The sequence below is a fragment of the Neoarius graeffei genome, chromosome 8, assembly GCF_027579695.1.
Source record: "Neoarius graeffei isolate fNeoGra1 chromosome 8, fNeoGra1.pri, whole genome shotgun sequence".
NCBI lineage: Eukaryota > Metazoa > Chordata > Actinopteri > Siluriformes > Ariidae > Neoarius > Neoarius graeffei.
In genome coordinates this window covers 81,257,532-81,278,655 of record NC_083576.1, presented here as the reverse complement: position 1 = coordinate 81,278,655, position 21,124 = coordinate 81,257,532, and the positions used below count along the sequence as shown (strand labels likewise).

General features: G+C 40.7%; 1 protein-coding gene across 1 annotated transcript in view; it reads right to left on the bottom strand.

Annotated features, from left to right (window-relative positions):
- Nucleotides 1-21,124, bottom strand: part of LOC132890940 (chromatin remodeling regulator CECR2) — a 93,690-nt gene that overhangs the window by 27,223 nt on the left and 45,343 nt on the right. Inside the window, exons 2-7 of the mRNA XM_060928337.1 lie at nt 14,826-14,920; nt 9,394-9,577; nt 7,952-8,076; nt 7,747-7,827; nt 2,680-2,738; nt 2,355-2,515 (exon numbers count right to left, since the gene is read on the bottom strand). Of these exons, the coding sequence (XP_060784320.1) occupies nt 2,355-2,515; nt 2,680-2,738; nt 7,747-7,827; nt 7,952-8,076; nt 9,394-9,577; nt 14,826-14,920 (705 nt within the window). The remainder of the gene's footprint in view (nt 1-2,354; nt 2,516-2,679; nt 2,739-7,746; nt 7,828-7,951; nt 8,077-9,393; nt 9,578-14,825; nt 14,921-21,124) is intronic.

Sequence of the window (21,124 nt, the reverse complement as noted above, 5' to 3'; positions counted from 1 at the left end):
GAAGCAGCTGGGATGAGAATCAGCACCTCCAAGTCCAAGGCCATGGTTCTTGACCAGAAAAGGGTGGCTTGCCCTCTCCAGGTTGGTGGAGAAGTCCTGCCTCAAGTGGAGGAGTTTAAGTATCTTGGGATCTTGTTCACGAGTGAGGGAAGGATGGAGCGTGAGATTGACAGGCGGATCGGTGCAGCCTCCGCAGTGATGCGGTCGCTTTACCGGTCCGTTGTGGTGAAGGAGCTGAGCCAAAAGGCAAAGCTCTCAATTTACCAGTCGATCTACGTTTTGACTCTCACCTATGGTCATGAGCTTTGGGTAATGACCAAAAGAACAAGATCGTGGATACAAGTGGCCGAAATGAGTTTCCTTCGCAGGGTGGCTGGGCACTCCCTTAGAGATAGGGTGAGAAGCACAGTCACTCGGGAGGAGCTCGGAGTAGAGCCGCTGCTCCTCCACATTGAGAGGAATCAGCTGAGGTGGCTCGGGCATCTTTTTCAGATGCCTCCTGGACGCCTCCCTGGGGAGGTGTTCCAGGCATGTCCCCCCAGGAGGAGGCCCCGGGGAAGACCCAGGACACGCTGGAGGGACTATGCCTCTTGGCTGGCCTGGGAACACCTCGGTGTTCTTCCCGAGGAGCTGGCCGAGGTGTCTGGGGAAAGGGAAGTTTGGGCTTCCATGCTTAGACTGCTGCCTCCGCGACCCGGTCCCGGATAAAGCGGAACAAGACGAGACAACTTTATGATTTGAATACTAATCATTTTGATTAATTTTTCATAATTTTTAAGACATGTAAACACTAATATACATATGCTTTTAATGTTATAATGTATTATTTGCTCATATTATTATTGTTCAAGCACTGAGACTCTGAAATGCTTTGAAATAAATTTATTATTTTTTTTCTTCTCCCAAAGCCTTTAAAGGGCTTATAAAAAGTCTCCGATCCTCCTCCATATGGAGTCATTGGAGATCAGGATTCTTCCCCCCCCACCCGATTTGCAACAGATTTACACTGACGACCTCTCTGGTCATGTCGACAGCAGCCGGAAAAACAAGATCCTCTGTAACTGTGTGAATCTTTTTGCATTTTGAAATGTAAGGAGTGAATCTGTATGATGGCACAAAGTGCTTGATCCTTTACAGCGCACATATTTTATTTTTATATACAATATAATTTTTTTTTTCTTGAGATGTTTCCAGATCTCGTTGCTTTCTTTTGGAAAAAGCTCAACTGGCTCTTCTTTATGGCTTGAGTTTTCTAAATAGCGATGCTTTCTGCAACCTGTAACTCACCAAACAAAACACACTGTTGCCTGCACAAACCTTGACCTCGCATAGGTTTTTCCAGCCTTTCACAGGAAGAGGGAATTTCATTCCGTTTATCAACGTAAGCGCCAATTGTTTACAGATGAATTAGTGCCAAAATTGAGAATTTGACTGGATGCACAACATGACAATTTTTTTCTGAAATTTTTAATTTGCTACAGCAGCAGCTACAGGGAGCATTTCTTTATATTTTTTAAACAATACTTTGTTTTATTGTTGTATTTTTCTACCTCTTTTCCATGTGGTATTTTCTCATTTGCATTTAGAAACTCCTTTCCTTCTCAGCAGTCCATGACCCAATCCTAAAGGGCCTGTGAGCCACATTTGGATCATGACCCACCAGTTGAAAAAACACAAGATTAATACATTCTTAATGTAATTCTTGAGGCTTTGACAAAACAGTTTGAGCTATACTATTGCAGGTCTGGTGTGCTCATGTGAACGTCCTCTGAATTGGGGAAAACCATGGCCTAATGGTTAGAGAAGAAGCTTTAGGACCAAAAGGTCGCCGGTTTGGTTCCCTGGACCAGCAGGAATGGCTGAAGTGCCCTTGAACAAGGCATCTAATCCCCAACTGCTCTCCAGGCTGCTCTGGGTATGTTGTACATCGCTCTGAATAAAGACGTCTGCTAAATGCCTGTAATATAATGTGGTTTCTTTGTTTGTTTGTAAATGGGGTTTTAAATTGTTAGCAGTGAAGCTGAAAATAAGACTTACTCTGTGAAGAAATGAAAATGATAAGCGACAAATATGATCAAATGAGACTCGACGGTTTCTGGCCAACCTAAATTAAAATCAAGGTCACGATAAAATGTCCTTAAATACACCCGCATGTATTCTGAAATATTTCATGCTGTCAAAACATGTACTTTCATTTTAAATAAATTAAATATCTAATTTCATAGTTTATATAGCCTTGTTGTATCCAAGTTTTTAATATCAGTCTCCATTTGATTTGCGTGTGCGCAAGTGTGTGTGCGCTTTGACAGTTTTAAACCCCTGAATAAAAAAGGTGTACAAGTGTCGAGTCTGACCTTGTGCTCGATCATGCTGCTGATCTCAGGCAGGAAGTTCTGGGTAATGATGCGAAACAGGTGCCGGTCCTGAGGAGAGGTCTTGTCCTTTATGCTCTCAGCCAGCCTGGTCCACTGCTCCTCATTTTCACACACCAGAGACCAGGATCCACGCTCACGCCCTGCCACAACACACACCAACATTACAGTCATGATCAGTATTCAGATCATAAACGGGGATGTAATAAGCGGTAAAATCGCTGATCGCTAAGCATCTGTTAAAAGTGACAAGTCCTTTAAAAAGCACTTATGTTCATGTCTGCCGTTCATTAGTTCAGTAACTCACCTTTACTCATCTGTGGCGACTCCTCTCCATTCTCTTCATCTTTTATACATTCAATCTCACTGAAATACACAAACGGACCAGGAGATCTCAAATTAAGTCGCTTTCACACTAGGCAGATTGTTCCACGGGAAAACCCCCACCTCCGTGCTGATGTGAAATAAGCGACTCTCACGACACACACTAAAGTGCCACACTAACACGATCACATAGTCCAGCAAATGGGTTCCGTGAAGCATAACTAGGGGATCCGTAAATTTTGAATATTTTGTTACAGTAGTGGAACGCACCAGTGACACTTATTATAAAAAAGTTTATACTGTAAGTTGCTAACCTGATAGAGTAGTTTTTGTAGTGTTTATAGTTACTGATCTGATCATGTACAGTACTGTGCAAAGGTCTTGAGCCCCCCCCCCCTTTTTTTCCATACAAACTTGGTAAAAGATTTCTATTTTATAACTTCTACATTATTGAGTCCGTACAAAAACATTTTAGGAGTTCCAAAACATTCAGTTTCCAGCACATAATTAAAATGGTTACAGAATAAATTTATTATTATTTTTTTAATTGTATCTAAGCAGCATATTACACTTAAGAGCGCACATTTCAGATTAAAAAAGAAAACATAATGAAGGTTGCTGGGTTTTGGTGCAAAATGAAGACGCAAGTGTGACCGTCAAAGTGTCGAGAAGAACTGTGGCTGGTTCTGGAAGATGCTCAGTAAAACCCACAGCTCATTTCTGCATAAAACTGCACTAATTGTACCGGAGACTTTTTGTACCGGAATCTTTTTTTTTTTTTTAGTATTTAACGTTGAAACATTTCATTTCATCATCTTTTAAGCCATTTTGGGTTGACAGCATTTCTTTACACAAGACTTCTGCACAGTTTTGTACATTTACTCCAAGCCTCAGTATTCCTACCAAGCAGGTCTATCAATAGTCCTTTTTCAATACATATTTAAATAAAAGCAGCCTAATGTCTCATTTGAATAGTTAGATTCTGTTCGTAGAATAAACATGTGCTCAGGTGAGCCACAGAATTTATTCTACAGTGTGAGAAAAGTTTGAAAAGCCCCGTCACAGAGATTAGATTTATTTTTCAACATTTAGTCCACGATTGCAAACAAGGCAGCATACCTAACCTTAGACTTGAGTGCTTTTGGACAGCATTTAGACAGGCTGGACCATATTTTATCAATCTTTTGCTGTGTGTAAATTTTTGCATAAACAAAACTCAAGTGAAATTTTCTGGCAGCTTTTTAAATGTTTCAGAAATGCAAATTATCTTTGCCCTCACGTGTGTGCTGATCACTGATAAACGTGCACAGCACATTTCCAATACAACTCTTCCTCACACACACCTGGGAGCATGAAATTAACGATCGGGGGTAAAAGCTAAAAGGCAGAAATGGAAATTATGCTTCAGGCAAATATCATGAGTTGATCAAATTGAATTTTACATTAGTTACATCTTCTTGTGCATAAAGGTACACACACACTGCAGCAGGAGTAAGATACGAATTTTTTTTTTCCCGTAATTTTTATGAATACCAAATTTCTTGTGTAAATGGTCGTATGAATGATTTATGAATAAATCGATTTGTATTAATTGAGAACTTAATCTCGATGTATACAGATAAATCAAGTGCAGCTGGTCTCCGATAGTGGATACCAATAAATAGTTAACAGTTATTCCACGAAATCAAGTTGTACATGAGCTGATAGCCGATGAGGTGCGTAGCACCGAGTCGGCTATAAACCATGTACGATGAGATTGAGTGGAATAACTTATTCTATCCCAGGGTTCCTACAGGTTTCTTCAAGTGAAATTCAAGGCTTTTTCAAGGCTTTTTAAGACCATTTATACACAAATTCAAGACCTAATTTCGCAGCTGATTTCACCGGCAAAGAAACATCTCAAAGTTGTGTTTACTTGTTTCTCAAACAAATGTGAAAATGTGCAAAGGATGATGAATAGTGTAACCTTATTGCATCACAGTACTGAGTACTCACCGTACACCACCACAATACAAAATCACGGAACGTTCAGCAGACCACGTTTTATTAATGACACATTTCATAAGTTGACTGCCGCTTCGGCTGGCCGAAAAACAATGGCGATGGAAGGCGTTCGCTGTTTCTCTTTCATACATGCTATGTGTTTTGATGATTTCGCGTGCGATTCTAGCGCCTTCACGCCCATTGTGCCGAGTTTAAACGCCCTTTTACACACACAGCAAAACGCCTCGAATACATTGCCATCGACAGGTTTTACCCACTCACGAAATGAAATATGATGCCTCCATGCCTCGTTAAACTTACATTTGCCCATTTTTCCATAGATAGGCCTATATGTAGGCTATAGACTTTTCGTTTATACTTTTGGACTTAATTCTCCAGACTTTCCTTTTACCGCGCGCCAAACAAGTTCAGGGATGTGTGTTCGAAGAATTTTGCCCTCGGGGTGTGCGTGCGATAGCATGGTTCCGCCCACAGCTCCAGTTCCGCCACTCATTTACTTACTTAGGCCGCCGGTACATTATTTACCAAAATAATGGCGGTTAAGATATTAAAAAATAATGAGAAATTCTATACGGAAAAGTTACATACTGTGCACAGATTTTAAGACCTACACATTAAAATTCAAGGCTTTTTCAAGGCTTTTTAAGGTATTATTTCCAAATTCTTAAATTCAATGCTTTTAAGGCTTTTTAAGACCCCGCGGGAACCCTGCTATCCACATTCACTGGATTTTGAGAAAGAGTATTTTTATTTTTTGCAAATTCAATACACAAAAACTTTATACAAAACATCCGACAAAATCATTTCCGCTTAGAACGTAAACAAACTGGCAAAATGAGCAGCAGCGATTTGTTAAAAATGCTATAATCCATGCCGCCCTGGTTTTGTTTTCAAGTAGAGTTTTTACTTCGTCCTTGGTTGGTTCAGCAACACGCGCCACCATTTTGTTTTTCTCTCATCACAGTATACGAGCTAGTCTACTACTAGGCTATCATCAGAGCACTCAATTGTTCATATCCAGTGAACGTAAATAGAATAGAATTTTTTTTTTAAAAATTGCCATTTTGTATTTTACCTCTACAACCCTGATTCCAAAAAAGTTGGGACAAAGTATAAATTGTAAATAAAAACGGAATGCAATAATTTACAAATCTCAAAAACTGATATTGTATTCACAATAGAACATAGACAACATATCAAATGTCGAAAGTGAGACATTTTGAAATTACATGCCAAATATTGGCTCATTTGAAATTTCATGACAGCAACACATCTCAAAAAAGTTGGGACGGGGCAATAAGAGGCTGGGAAAGTTAAAGGTACAAAACAGGAACAGCTGGAGGACCAAATTGCAACTCATTAGGTCAATTGGCAATAGGTCATTAATATGACTGGGTATAAAAAGAGCATCTTGGAGTGGCAGCAGCTCTCAGAAGTAAAGATGGGAAGAGGATCACCAATCCCCCTAATTCTGCACCGACAAATAGTGGAGCAATATCAGAAAGGAGTTCGACAGTGTAAAATTGCAAAGAGTTTGAACATATCATCTACAGTGCATAATATCATTAAAAGATTCAGAGAATCTGGAAGAATCTGTGCGTAAGGGTCAAGGCCGGAAAACCATACTGGGTGCCCGTGATCTTCAGGCCCTTAGACGGCACTGCATCACATACAGGCATGCTTCTGTATTGGAAATCACAAAATGGGCTCAGGAATATTTCCAGAGAACATTATCTGTGAACACAATTCACCGTGCCATCCGCCGTTGCCAGCTAAAACACTATAGTTCAAAGAAGAAGCCGTATCTAAACATGATCCAGAAGCGCAGACGTCTTCTCTGGGCCAAGGCTTATTTAAAATGGACTGTGGCAAAGTGGAAAACTGTTCTGTGGTCAGACGAATCAAAATTTGAAGTTCTTTATGGAAATCAGGGACGCTGTGTCATTCAGACTAAAGAGGAGAAGGACAACCCAAGTTGTTATCAGCGCTCAGTTCAGAAGCCTACATCTCTGATGGTATGGGGTTGCATTAGTGCATGTGGCATGGGCAGCTTACACATCTGGAAAGACACCATCAATGCTGAAAGGTATATCCAGGTTCTACAGCAACATATGCTCCCATCCAGACGACGTCTCTTTCAGTGAAGACCTTGCATTTTCCAACATGACAATGCCAAACCACATACTGCATCAACTACAGCATCATGGCTGCGTAGAAGAAGGGTCCGGGTACTGACCTGGCCAGCCTGCAGTCCAGATCTTTCACCCACAGAAAACATTTGGCGCATCATAAAACAGAAGATACAACAAAAAAGACCTAAGACAGTTGAGCAACTAGAATCCTACATTAGACAAGAATGGGTTAACATTCCTATCCCTAAACTTGAGCAACTTGTCTCCTCAGTCCCCAGACGTTTACAGACTGTTGTAAAGAGAAAAGGGGATGTCTCAGTGGTAAACATGGCCTTGTCCCAACTTTTTTGATATGTGTTGTCATGAAATTTAAAAATCACCTAATTTTTCTCTTTAAATGATACATTTTTTCAGTTTAAACATTTGATGTGTCATCTATGTTCTATTCTGAATAAAATATGGAATTTTGAAACGTCCACATCATTGCATTCCATTTACAATTTGTACTTTGTCCCAACTTTTTTGGAATTGGGGTTGTACTTACAATGCAATGATAAAATATCATCAAAACATCTCCAACTGAACATATCAAGCACATCACTCATTTCACTAACACACGGCCATGCCGTGTTCATTTCCTAGCCAAGCTGCAATCTGATTGGTCAGGAAATAGAAAGTGCATGATGTCATTTATCACAATGGTTCTTGGAGAGAGAGAGAGAGAGAGAGAGAGAACCTTAAACTTTAGAAACACTCCACGATGACAAAGAAAACTGATGGCGGCAGAGCTTTTCAAACCCAGTCCCATTCCATCAGCCCAGCAGCTGCTTTGCATAGGACTGCACTGACAGTTGAGAGAAAAATGGCTTGTGTGAAAGCAGCCTAGCTTCATGTTCATCTCATGCAGAACTTACACTGGTGTTGAATCTTCGTGCCTCCTTTTCGGCGGTCTTCCCCTCCGCTTTTTCTCAGGTGCTTTTTTTTCAAGGATTTCACTGTGGCACAAACCATAAGACAACGGCATTTTTCACTTTGCATTACTGGATGTTCACTAAACTGTTCACATTAACATGGCATTAAACATTCCTTCCTAAAGTCTCATGCTCCCTATAAGCATACCCGAGCTTGTGGGACTTCTTGACAGGTTCCTCTTTGTACAGGCGAGTGCCGTAGAAGTACCAGTAAAGGGCACCATGTCCATCCTGACCCAGAGGCTCAACACGCAAGCTGTCTGCCTCCAGCCCCTGTTAGAAAAGGTCAAGAAGAAGAGACGACACTTCAGTCCAAAAAAAAAAAAGGGGGGGGGGGGGGGGGGGGTGATGGTGGCTGTGAAAGACTAGAAATGCTCAAAGTGAGAAAGTATTTTTTTTTTGCATCACTTGTAGGAGGTATGTTACTGATTTAATGACCGCCATATAATTAACAGTTATTCCACAAAATCAAGTCGTACATGAGCTGATGGCCAACGAGACACATAGCACCGAGCTGTCTATAAGCCATGTACGACGAGACTGAGTGGAATAACCATTTTATTCTATCCACATTTCACTGGATTTTGAGAAACAGAGCATTTTTATTTTTTGCAAATTCAAAACAAAACAAACAAACAAAAAAAAACACAAAAAAATATATATATACAAAACATCCGACAAAATCATTTCCGCTTAGAATGTAAACAAATCGGCAAAATGACAGGAGTAATTTGTGAAAAATGCAATAATAATATACATTATCAAATACTTTTATTCCATAATTTGTTGCCTTTTTTTTTTTTTAAGTATTTTTGGGGTTTTGTTTTCAAGCAGACTTATTTCGTCCTCGGTTGGTTCAGCAACGTGCTCTGCCATTTTGTTTTTCTTGACTCACGGTATAGGAGCTGATAGCCTAGGAGTAGAGTAGCCAATCCGAGCACGCAATTGCTCATATCCAGTGAATGTGGATAGAATAATCAGTGACAAGGCTGTTAAAAATAGTGCATGCTAAGTAAATTCAATTTAAGCTCATTTAATGATGCACTGAAAGGAAAATTCAATTTTCAGGTCATTTTTCAATTTTCAGCCACAAATATTGGATTTTGGAGACGGATCGATGAAGCAATCAGAGTGATAACAGTAAAAGTAACCGGAGTATTATTACAGTGAAGCCACCATGCTGTATCAAGTCTATGGTGTAACACTATTGTTTTGGTTAAAAACTTTGGTTGTCAAGGCTGCAATAAAATTATAAGGCTGATCAATGAAAGGACAAACATTCGGACCAAATGATTTTTGAACATCTCGCAAAATGAATCATTTAAAAAAACACCCCACCAGCCCCCAAGTATCATTACCTGTTGCTACGATTCTGGAGCTGGAACCAAAACTGGCGACCAATTAAAAATGCTCAGTACCAGATTTTTTTTAAGGTACAAAAAAAAAAAAACCTACTTGAAAAGTTTTCACTCCTCACATCTCCGTGAAACACTCTGTACACGCTACAGTTTCATCATCATCATTATTATTAGTGGTAGTGGCATTTTGTATCAACACAGCTTTACTCTGCACTTTCTGAATGAATCTTACCTTAAGCAGGTCAAAGACATCGGCAGCATCCAAGCGATAGTCACACAGCTGGTGCAGGATCTCCACCTGTGTGCGGACTGGGAGCTCCTCAAAAGAGTTTTCCTTCAGAGGGTTTGGTTTACCCTCTTCCAGCTCCCAGCGGTAGTTGATGATGTCCTCCAGGTAGCTGCGGAAAGCCTGATGCCTGACAGGAGAAATAAGATGTACAATATTTAGCCACTTTTACTTTTTTGCTGTTTTTCCCTATTTTTCTGCATGACAAAAGTATATTAAAGCTAAGGTAGGTAATTTTGAAGAAACCAGCAAGTCGGATTTTGAAAGCATCCAACAACCTCCCTTCAAAGCCACTCCTCCAAAACTCATGAACGCACACTGCCCGACTACTGCTAGAGGACGAGTCTATATGAGAGAGGAGTGTGTAAGTTGGGGGAGGGGTGCAGCACATCGTTGTCTACCTCATATCTCATTCACATGTAAGAAAAAAAAAAAAAACACCCGACATTATCACTGTGAATGTAATCAACGAACACAGCTATTGCTTGTACTCATAGCTGTCGAGTGGCATGCTAGCTTAAAGTGCACATCACGGGTAAATTCAGGAGCAAGATCAATGTAATTCTCCTATTTTATATTAAAACTTTGGTCAAATATTGGTCACATTTTGCGCAATTTATTTATTTTTTTTACCTTGCGCAATACCAGAAAAATTCAGTTGAAATCAAGCCATTTGAAGCGAATCGGTCCGCCTCTGAAAAAACTTGGCATTTGGATTTCCCAGGAAACACTGATTTTCGTGACGTCACGTGCGGGACGCCTCCTTCTGAATCCTACATCAGCGCTGGTTTGTTTATGAGAAAACGAGCTGGTGGTTTTCTGCAAATTTCTTCAATGTTATCACGTAATTATTAAAATGGCTAACCGATGTATCATAGGAGGGTGGAGCAACACCAATCTTGATGGGATTAGTACTCATCGTTTCCCACATTGTGCTCAGGTGACAATTCCATATTTCAATGCAAAATCACTAGCTGCTAAACTTGGTCTACACAGGCTGTGCACTGAAACCGTGCAAGCTCTCGCAGCCTGCTGGCGCTTCCACAAGTGACGTCACGAACCTGGCTCCAGACTCCCTTGGGATTTTCCCCAGACACGTTTTGTTATTTTATTTTTTTCTGCTGTAGACAGATGGCCTTGGGCAAAATTACCCTTCTGGATGAGTGTGTAAAGGGACATTCATATTTAAAAAAAAAAAAAACACGAATTTGGTCCAGGAAATGCACTTTAAGCAATATATCTGCCTAGCTTTGTGGAAGACTCCGGTCGCACACAATGAGTGCACGGGCAGTGCGCGCGCAGGTAGGCAAGTATGTAGATAGGCAGGTAGGCCAGATGCTTTTTACAGCCCTGACACCACCAAAGATGAGCTTTTTTTTTTTTATTGTCAGAGCATTTTATTTATCCATTGCTGTTGGGATCCCAGTCAAGAAATATAACAAGAACTGTAATAAAAAAATTAAAAATGAACATAAAATTACCTACGCTACCTTTAAAAAAATTAACATGAAGGAAGGAATAAATAATTTTATAAATAGCAATAATGTTCAGCCATAAACTAATCTCACTTTTTTTTTTTTTTAAATAAAGTTAACCTAGTTCATGGCTGAATATCAATTTATTGCTATTTACACAATTATTTATTCCTTCATTCATCCTCAGTAAGAGCTTCATCCTGATCAGAGTCGTGGTGGATCCAGAGCCCATCTTGGGAACACAGGGCGTGAGGTGAGAATGCACTCTGGATGGGATGCCAGTCTAAAGCAGGACACCACAAATACACACTCATTCATACTCGCACCAAGGGGCAAGTCAGAATAATCCATCCAAAAGGCATGGACTCAAACCAGAGAACTAGGAGGAAACCGACAAGGACACGAGGAGAGCATGTGAAGCTCCAGTCCATCACACCAATTATACAACTTGCAACTGAGCGCAAGGGTTCCGTAGATCAGCATCATTCCTCACCATGTTAAGTTTCACAAATGTTCATCATCAGAAGCAACCAAACTGGTTAAATAGCAGCGCAATGGAAAAAGCAGTCACCTGATCATTCGAAGATTGCAAGTTTGAATCCCAAGGACGTCACAGCCATCCAGGACTGAGAGTTCGACAGAGCGTAACAGACCAGAGAACATGGTCTCCCAGTGGGAGGGATGGTGTGATGGTTGGCGTGTTGCTCTCTCCAGTCAATCAAAGCGACACGAGCCAATCATGGGAGTTTGAGAGTGCTCGGTGAATGCTTTCCTCAGAGGAGATCATCGCATCATGTGCAGCACTTCAAAAAGAATTCATGCTGCCATCTCGATAGAAGCATGTTCAGGCCAATTTATACTTCTGCATTGAATCTATGCTGGAGGGTACGGCATAGCTGCATACCCTATGCCATAGTCTGGCGTGCACCTCTCCAGAAATGACTGAACCACTTGGTAACATCATTTCCTCGGATACTGGATTTCCAGCAGCTCCTGCTTCTCTGCGAAAATAGGCCATTTGCAGGAATTGGTCACATGTCAATTTTCCCCATAGCAACAAGCCTGTGGTGGGCAAGCTAACTTGACATTCCTTCACAACCATCAGAGTTTGACTGGCGATGCAAAGCAATCCATTTCTATAATAGCTGTTTTTACCTTTTCTACTGTCTTTTTTGACCAGAATTTTCATGTGTACTTGGAAAAAGCTTGCGGTTTTAACTTCTGTCGTAAGTTAAAGCGAATCATTGGCCGTAAAAGAGTGTTTTTTGGACTCAAGTTGGTCGCTGCCGAAAATGCAGGATCTCATGGTCAAAAAACCTGGACAGGGTGCAAACTACAGTAAGCGAATGATAAAAGCTAGAAAAGGAGAAGTTATAAACATCGTATTTTCTGGACTATAGAGCGCACCTGTATATAAGCCGCATCCGCTCTATTTAAAAAAAAAAAGATATACAAGCCGCACCGGGCTATAAGCCGCAGATATCTATGTTGAAAAATTAGATATTTACTGCATGTACAGAACGATTTTGTACTGTAAATGTACATGTATGTACCTGAACAGATTCTTTCCGAACAGTGCCTTTTAACACGGCAGCAACTTTGCTGATTAAAACGGAACAGAACCAAGAGAAAATAACCGGTATTTATCTACCTTCATTTCTCCTGTGTTTGAAACCACAAGTCACTTTAATCATCTTCGCTGGATTTGAAAATAATTACCAGTTAGTAATTTGTCGTGCGTGTTCTATCTGCTAAAGATCTGCTAATTCTTCTTTGCATTGATTTTTCGTCTATCTTATTTTTGATTCTACTTCCGGTTAGAGCGCCCCTAGCGATGGAAGAAAAATCCACAGAATAGCCGCACCTTTGTATAAGCCGCATGGTTCAAAACCTAGGAAAAAAGTAGCGGCTTATAGTCCAGAAAATACGGTACCTGAGAAACCCGCCATTTCGCACGTGAATTTCTTTCAGCGGCGACCAACTTGAGTCAAAAAAAAAAAACCTCTTATGGCCAATGATTCGCTTTATCTGTCGTAAGTTAAAGCGAATCACTGGCCGTAAAAGAGTGTTTTTTGGACTCAAGTTGGTCGCTGCCGAAAATGCAGGATCTCATGGTCAAAAAACCTGGACAGGGTGCAATCTACAGTAAGCGAATGATAAAAGCTAGAAAAGGAGAAGTTATAAACATACCTGAGAAACCCACCATTTCACACGTGAATTTCTTTCAGCGGCGACCAACTTGAGTCAAAAAAAAAAAAAAAAAAACCTCTTATGGCCAATGATTCGCTTTAACTTACGACAAAAGTTAAAACCACAAACTTTTTCCAAGTACACACGAAAATTTGGGTCCAAAAAAAAAACAACCAGTAGAAAAGGTAAAAAACAGTTATTATAGAAATGGATTGCTTCGCATCGCTAGTCAAACTCTCATGGTTATCAAGGAATGTCAAGTTAGCTTGCCCACCACGGGTTTGTTGCTATGGGGAAAACTGACACGTGACCAATTCCTGTAAATGGCCTATTGGAAACCTACTATCATGATATCGTGTTAACAGAAATATATAGTGTGAGGCTCTATAGCAGCTGGAGATTATGACGGCACATTAAACGCTGCCTCTAATCCTGTGGATTTAAACACTATAGTGTTATTTTTGTGCCTCATTTCTGAGAGCGAAGTGAGACTTTTGCTTTGCGCTGCTCATACTGAAGATGATGCCTTTATTTATCACTCGTACACTCAAGCACAGTGAAATACCTTGTCTGCACTGAACCCATCTGAAGGGGAAAGTCCTGTTCGTTCACTCAACTGCTGGGAATCGAACCAGCGACCCTTTGGGCCCAAGGCTGCTTCGCTAACCTTCGGGCCATGGGTGCCCCAATAATGCTAAATATGGATGGAGTTACAACACTTCAGAAATGCTTTGTGAAAATTCACTCGATTTACCCAAGGTTTCATTCTTCCCCCAAAAATTTATTTCAAAACAATAAAAGTAAAACTCTTCTTATTTTTGGTCAAACGTTCTCATTTTACTTACGTAATCAGCATGCTATCTATCTATAGTTACTGGACCAATATTTGGACACCTCAATGTCAATTTATTCTCAAGGGATCATTTCAAATAGCAATGTATGCATATGGCTGAAAGCATTGAAGGGTTGGAAAACACACAACAGCCGTCTATTTGGCTCTATTATCAAGTTGGTTTTGACTGGGCAAACAAGCATTAGTTCTGGGTCACATTGTTTGGCTTCATCCAAAAGCAAGGAGAGCTCTGGTTCCTGCTAGGATGCACAGAAACAAGAGGCCAGGCCAGGGGTGAACCCTGCCACAACACAGACAAGAAAGAGAGCAGAACAGAGGGAAAGAATGGGCTTATCTAGAGAAAGCAGAATGCACTCACACACAGCTGCGGGCCCCCCACTATCCTATCACTCTCTCTGTCTTCACTCCCCCCTTCTCCAGGACACTCAGCAAGAGTGTGTGTGTGTGTGTGTGTGTGTGTGTGTGTGTGTGTGTGTGTGTGTGTGTGTGTGTGTGAAAAGACCAAGGCCCAGCAGCTGTCCAGTCCAATAAATCCTGTTGTTCTGTTAACCACATGTGCTGGCAGGGTCATTTTTACCTGTGGTACGTAGCTACTCTACCTGATGAGATATTTGTTTCCCTCAGGGGTCAAGGAATTTATCACAGCACTGACTCAACCACCCATTTCGGGAAACAGGGCTGCAGCTGCCTCGGGCAAACCGCCAGAATGGTTCGAGCATGTCTGGGCGATGTGGTTGGTCAGCCCAACCTGCTGCACGAGCTAGGACACATTCTTCAAGAGTGCTGGTGAAGGTTGCGCAAGTGATAAGCCTCTAATCCATTAGATTCCGAGTTGTCGTGATGGAAAGAGAAAAACTTACGTAATGTCGTTTCGCTGGTAACATCCCTGCAGGAGACAGCAGACGAGCTCAGAGAGGAAGTCCCGGTCCTGCTTCAGCAGCGCTTCTTCCAGCTCCTAACACACACAGAGCAGCAGGGAGCAGAGGTCAGCCATTTTTACAGGGTTTCACAAGCAGCCCTTTTACCAAATTATGAGAGCATATCGAGTTTAACGACCAGGGTCGTGCCATTTTAGAGCAGCGATGCTTCACCTCTATAAAGTGTTAAGACCGACCAGGGTTGAGTTCCTGGGTTTGGCTAGCAGTAACTGAGATTTAAAGTTTTTGTGAAATTTAGAGGTTGATAACGAAATATAACTTCGTCTGAACAAAGTCAGAAGTACAAACATGCAATAAGGGAACGTACTAGTGCATCTCAAAAAATTAGAATACCATGAAAAAAGGTTTCTTTTTTTCATAATTTAATTCAAAAAGGTAAACTTTCATATATTCTATATTCATTACATGTAAAGATTTAAAGCCTTTTTTGTTTTAATTTTGATGATTATGGCTTATAGCTCATGAAAATCAGAAATCCAGTATCTCAAATTATTAGAATATTCCCTAAGATCAATCAAAAAAAGGATTTACAATACAGAAATGTCCAACTTCTGAAAAGTATATTCATTTATACACTCAATACTTGGTTGGGGCTCCTTTGCCATGAATTACTGTATCAATGCGGTGTGGCATGGAGGTGATCAGTCTGTGGCACTGCTGAGGTGTTATTGAAGCCCAGGTTGCTTTGATGGTGGCCTTCAGCGTATCTGTATTTTTGGGTCGGGTGTTTCTCATCTTCCCCTTGACAATACCCCATAGATTCTCTATGGGGTTCAGGTCAGGCAAGTTGGCTGGCCAATCAAACAGTAATATCATGGTCACCAAACCATTTGGGAGTAGTTTTGGCACTGTGGGTAGGTGCCAAGTCCTGCTGGATAAGGAAATCAGCATCTCCAAAAAGCTCGTCAGCAGATGGAAGCATGAAGTGCTCTAAAATCTCCTGGTAGATGGCTGTGTTGACTTTGGACTTGATAAAATACAGTGGACCAACACCAGCAGATGACATGGCACCCCAAATCATCACAGACTGTGGAAACTTCACACTGGGCTTCAAACACCTTGGATTCTGTGCCTCTCCACTCTTCCTCCCGACTCTAGAACTGTGATTTCCAAATTAAATGCAAAATGTACTTTCATCTGAAAAGAGGACTTTGGACCACTGAGCAACAGTCCATTTCTTTCTCTCCTTAGCCCAGATAAGACACTTCTGACATTGTCTCTGGCTCAGGAGTAGCTTGATATTAGGAATGTGAAAGTTGTATCCCCTTTCTTGAAGATGTCTGTTCGTTATGGGTCTTGATACACTGACACCAGCCTCAGTCCACTCCTTGTGAAGCTCTCCCAAGTTCTTGAATCAAATCAACTTTTCTTGACAATCCTCTCAAGACTGCAGCCATCCCCTGTTGCTTGTGCACCTTTTCCAGCCACCCTTTTCAGCAATGACCTTTTGTGGCTTACCCTCCTTGTGGAGGCATTAGCGATCATCTTCTGGACAACAGTCAAGTCAGCACACTTCCCCATGATTGTGGTCGTGTGTACTGAACTAAACCGAGAGATACACTGTGTTCATACTGTTTTACTCAAACTCTAAATGAAATATTCTAATATTTTGAGATGGGTTTTTTTTTATGTTTTTGTACTGTATGCCATACTGATTAAAATAGAAAAATGCTTGAAACATTTTAGTTTATGGTGTAATGAGTCTATAATATATAACATTTTCACTTTCTTAAATAACTGATGGAAAATATTGAAGTTTTTCACAATATTCTAATATTTTGAGATGCACTAGTACATGACGTGACATGAATAAACCACAAGTGTGCCACATCTTCACCATAATGGGAACCTGTAAATCTGGATTGTCCAATTTTAGTAACAGACAGACAGGAACAAAGAACTAATGTGCTCGAGACAGAACAATAGCTTTATACCACAGCTCTTGATTCTCATTGGTCAGAATGTGTTGATTAATTTTCTTTGACAGAGGCACTGGCATTAATGCCAGCAGTAATTCAAAGGTTTTATGATTTTATATTAAATATTATTTATATAACAACATCCATCCATGGAGAACATGCCATTGTAATCTAAACAAAATTATTGTATTCACTTCACTGGATATGAGCAATCGCACGCTCTGATTGGCTACTCTACTACTAGGCCATCAGTTCAGAGATCATGAGTAGAGAAAAACAAAATGGTGGAGCGTGTTGCTGAACCAGCAGAGGAAGAAATTAAAAACTACTCGAAAACAAAACCCCAAAAATCAAGAATTTAAAAGAAACAGAAATGGCTAAAAGAATAACAACAACAACAATAATAATGTGTTTTCAGAAGATTTCCCCAAGGCAATGTTTATTTGTTTATATACAAGTGGATCACATGTACGACGTGTCATTCCTTGGTAAATCACTTCAAAAGCATATTTGCAAATTGACGTGGTATAAGAGGAATAAAACATCAGGATGCGTTATAGGAAATTAACCATCACAATATCCTCTGTTTGGGTCCGAGTTGGACAGCCTCAAGCCTGTGTTCCTAAGAAATGCCTCACAGCTCTCAGCAAGGCTCCTGCAGCTGAGGTTCAAGTTCAACCTTGACCCTCCTCTGGCCTGGCGCTGTGCGCTCGCTATTCAGGCTTTACGAAGCGGCAATAAGCAGGAGGGTAAACTCCAGCATGCTGAAAGAAAATGAAGCCAAAACACTTGGCACCAGAAGGAGCCCAAAGGGCCACGGCTACCAAACCACCTCCTTCGTCTGCACCAGAGCACCACCCTACCCAGAATGCACTGCTGAAAGAGAGCTAAGAGGGTAGATATGCAAATCCACTCCACCCCTCCGCTGTGGCCCGTGTCCATTTCATTTAGCTCCCAATTCTCAAAAGAAGCATCGCAACTATATTGAGCTTTATGCGGTTTCGTTTTTCACCCTTTCTCCTCAAGGACTCAAGTTTGCTGTGCAGTCCCTCTGGCAAAAGGGCACACTTTACAACCTCAGCCGCAAACATCCTCCCCCTTTCGTCCTGAAGAACAGTGTGACACGCCAATATTAACTCAAGAGCAGGACAGGCAGACCTCAATTCATTGTGAGATTCACTCAAGCTGCAGATTGCCACCTCTCTCCAGAGAGACGACAGAAAGAACCGAGGTCACCAGAGGTCGGCTAACACACCTTCTGGCTACACAGATCTATGGAAAACCTGGAGGACGGCATCAGCAGGATGAAAAACAGAGCGGGGGGTGTTAAATAACAGGACGAGACACATGTTAGTGCTTAGGGGGGAAAGAAAAAAAAAAAAAGAAATCCAAATACAGACTATTTCAAACACTTGCAAAGAAAACACCAACCGTCTACCCTTTTTTAAAAATGCTGAGCCAACTGAACTTCCTGGCATGATCTTAACGAGTAATTTAAAAGCTATCGATCTGCTCACTCAGGTGTTCAACACGAGAAAGAATGGATGTGTCAGAGTCTTATTTGAAGGAGTCAATTGGTGTTTGATTGAGTTGGAAAGGTGACTGGCCTGGCTGTCAAGTGGGCTTGGTGCGACAAAAAAGGTCGTGATCCCGCGCTAATCAAATGCCTTTTTCATTGCAGAATTTATATTCACATCATGGCATACTACAAGTCTTCCTTTCAAAGCACCCACTTGATATCCACTTTGATGCATCTTCTCAAATCAGGGTTGGATCTCATTAGAACTGCTTATAATGAATATTAATTCCTTCATATCATCTTCGAGAGTGCCCAAGAAAGCTGATGAGCTGAAATTCGACTCCTGAAAAATCAGTTTTCTTTTGTACTCATAACTAACCTGATGTCCTGAACCAACCCTGAATTTGTTATCTCACAGGCTACATCGGTGAAACTGTAGATCTGGTCAGGAGGTATGGGTTGCTTCAGCCCATTTTGCGAGGTTCCTCAGATCCTTAGTCACGATCACACACTTCCTGGTCCCCTGACAACCAGCAAGCTGAAGAGCCCATCTATCAGTGCAGGCCGCACTTTGATCACACTTCAAACCTGAGTCCGGCTGTGGGGGATTAGCACCAACACACGCCGGCTTTGAAGTGCCATTCAGCAGCTCAGATGGCAAAGGAGGGGAATTAATGTGGTGTGTATGGCCTCTTTCTTCCGCCCAGCCAACTCTGCTTCAACAGCTGGAAATTTAAACTACCCTGTCCCACAATGCCTTGCTCACTGTTTGGGAACATCCAGGGCACTGAAGTGGGCAGTTTGATGATCATTCACACCATACTACAAAAGAACCATGTAAACACTGATGTTTGTTACTACACCTGAATAAATGGGCAGTGTTCTTTACATCTTAACCAGAGTGCGCATCTTCATAAAAGGACTGGAATTCCTTGAGGTAGTATTCCACAAGCCTGTATCATATGGTTTAATTTATTAGTATAAATACGGAGCTGATTATAGGAAATTGCACGCTGATTAGTCGAGAAATTCAGACCATTTCTCGATAATCGCCTCAAGTGATTTGGCAAAATGGCGGCTAATCGGTTCGTCACCATAAGCGAGGAAGAATTACAAATGAAAGAAAATGCTGTTCCTAAAAGCACTAAATATGCTATGAAGTTTGATCTAAAAACTACTCAAAGGTAAGGTGGAATTGTGATTTATTTTATTGATGTCAAAACAAAGTATTTTATGTGAGTCAGCAAAGATAAGTGATAAGTCTGCGCTGCGCCGTTATTACATTTACATGGCACTTTGCAGTTTAAAATATATATTTTTTAATTTAAAAAAAAAAACTATTTATACTAAAACAATTATAAAAGTCTCCGTGAATAATAACTGAGACAAAGTTGAGGTTATTATTCACCGATGTTCACTTCACCTTCAGCCAATAAATTGTTAAATATTCATCATTCAAAAATGCTTTTTTTGGTAATTCAATTTTAAAAATTATTAAAAAAACATTTAAATGACATAACTCAATAATTCATTCGTTTGATTAAATGTTAATTCCCTGCGCCAACTTTGCTGGAGGTGGTTGTGTTTTCGCCTCTGTTGTGTTTGCTTGCTTGCTGTTCCCAACATAACTCAAAAAGCAATGAACGGATTTTGATGAAATTTGGAGGAAAGGTGGGCCATGGGCCAAGGAACATTTAACTAGATTTTGATGCAAATCCGAATATGTGGCTTGGCAGAGGTATGGACTCTACCAAGTGCCCTTCTAGTTTTACTTAAATGTATTATCTTGATTATTTTATTAGAAAAAAACAGAATGAGCAATATGGGGTAAAGTGAATTCGTCACTAAATGCTACCTTATTTCTCTAGCCTTCACAACGGATTCTCTTAACAAATTCTTCCCATTTAAAAAAAAAAAACTAAAACAAACAAACGCTTCTACCTCTCCTGTTCTAAAATGATTTCACTACCTTTTTTTTTTTTTAAACCCAACACCAAACAATCCATATCATAGACAGGTGTTTGGGCTTGGTCCAAGACACAGGTGGTTTCAGATTAGACCTGGAATTCTGCCATTTCGGCTGCCAAGAAACATGGCTGCTTGAGAGACCAGACTGAGCATCAACGCCAAGAAAGCAATAAAAGCTTCCTAATGATGGTTTCTTTACTCAAAATCTTGTCAGACAAATGATTTAAGCCGAGCTTGGCATTCGAGCCGCGAATGTCTTCAAGAAGCGGAAAAGCTCTTGAGGGTTGTCCCCCCCCAACACTTTCTTCTGATACGGATACAGAAAATCAGATCAAGTCCACTGGATTTATGTCGGCTCATACAACCCCGATTCCAAAAAAGTTGGGACAAAGTACAAATTGTAAATAAAAACGGAATGCAATAATTTACAAATTTCAAAAACTGATATTGTATTCACAATAGAACATAGACAACATATCAAATGTCGAAAGTGAGACATTCTGAAATTTCATGCCAAATATTGGCTCATTGGAAATTTAATGACAGCAACACATCTCAAAAAAGTTGGGACAGGGGCAATAAGAGGCTGGAAAAGTTAAAGGTACAAAAAAAAGGAACAGCTGGAGGACCAAATTGCAACCCATTAGGTCAACTGGCAATAGGTCATTAACATGACTGGGTATAAAAAGAGCATCTTGGAGTGGCAGCGGCTCTCAGAAGTAAAGATGGGAAGAGGATCACCAATCCCCCTAATTCTGCGCTGACAAATAGTGGAGCAATATCAGAAAGGAGTTTGACAGTGTAAAATTGCAAAG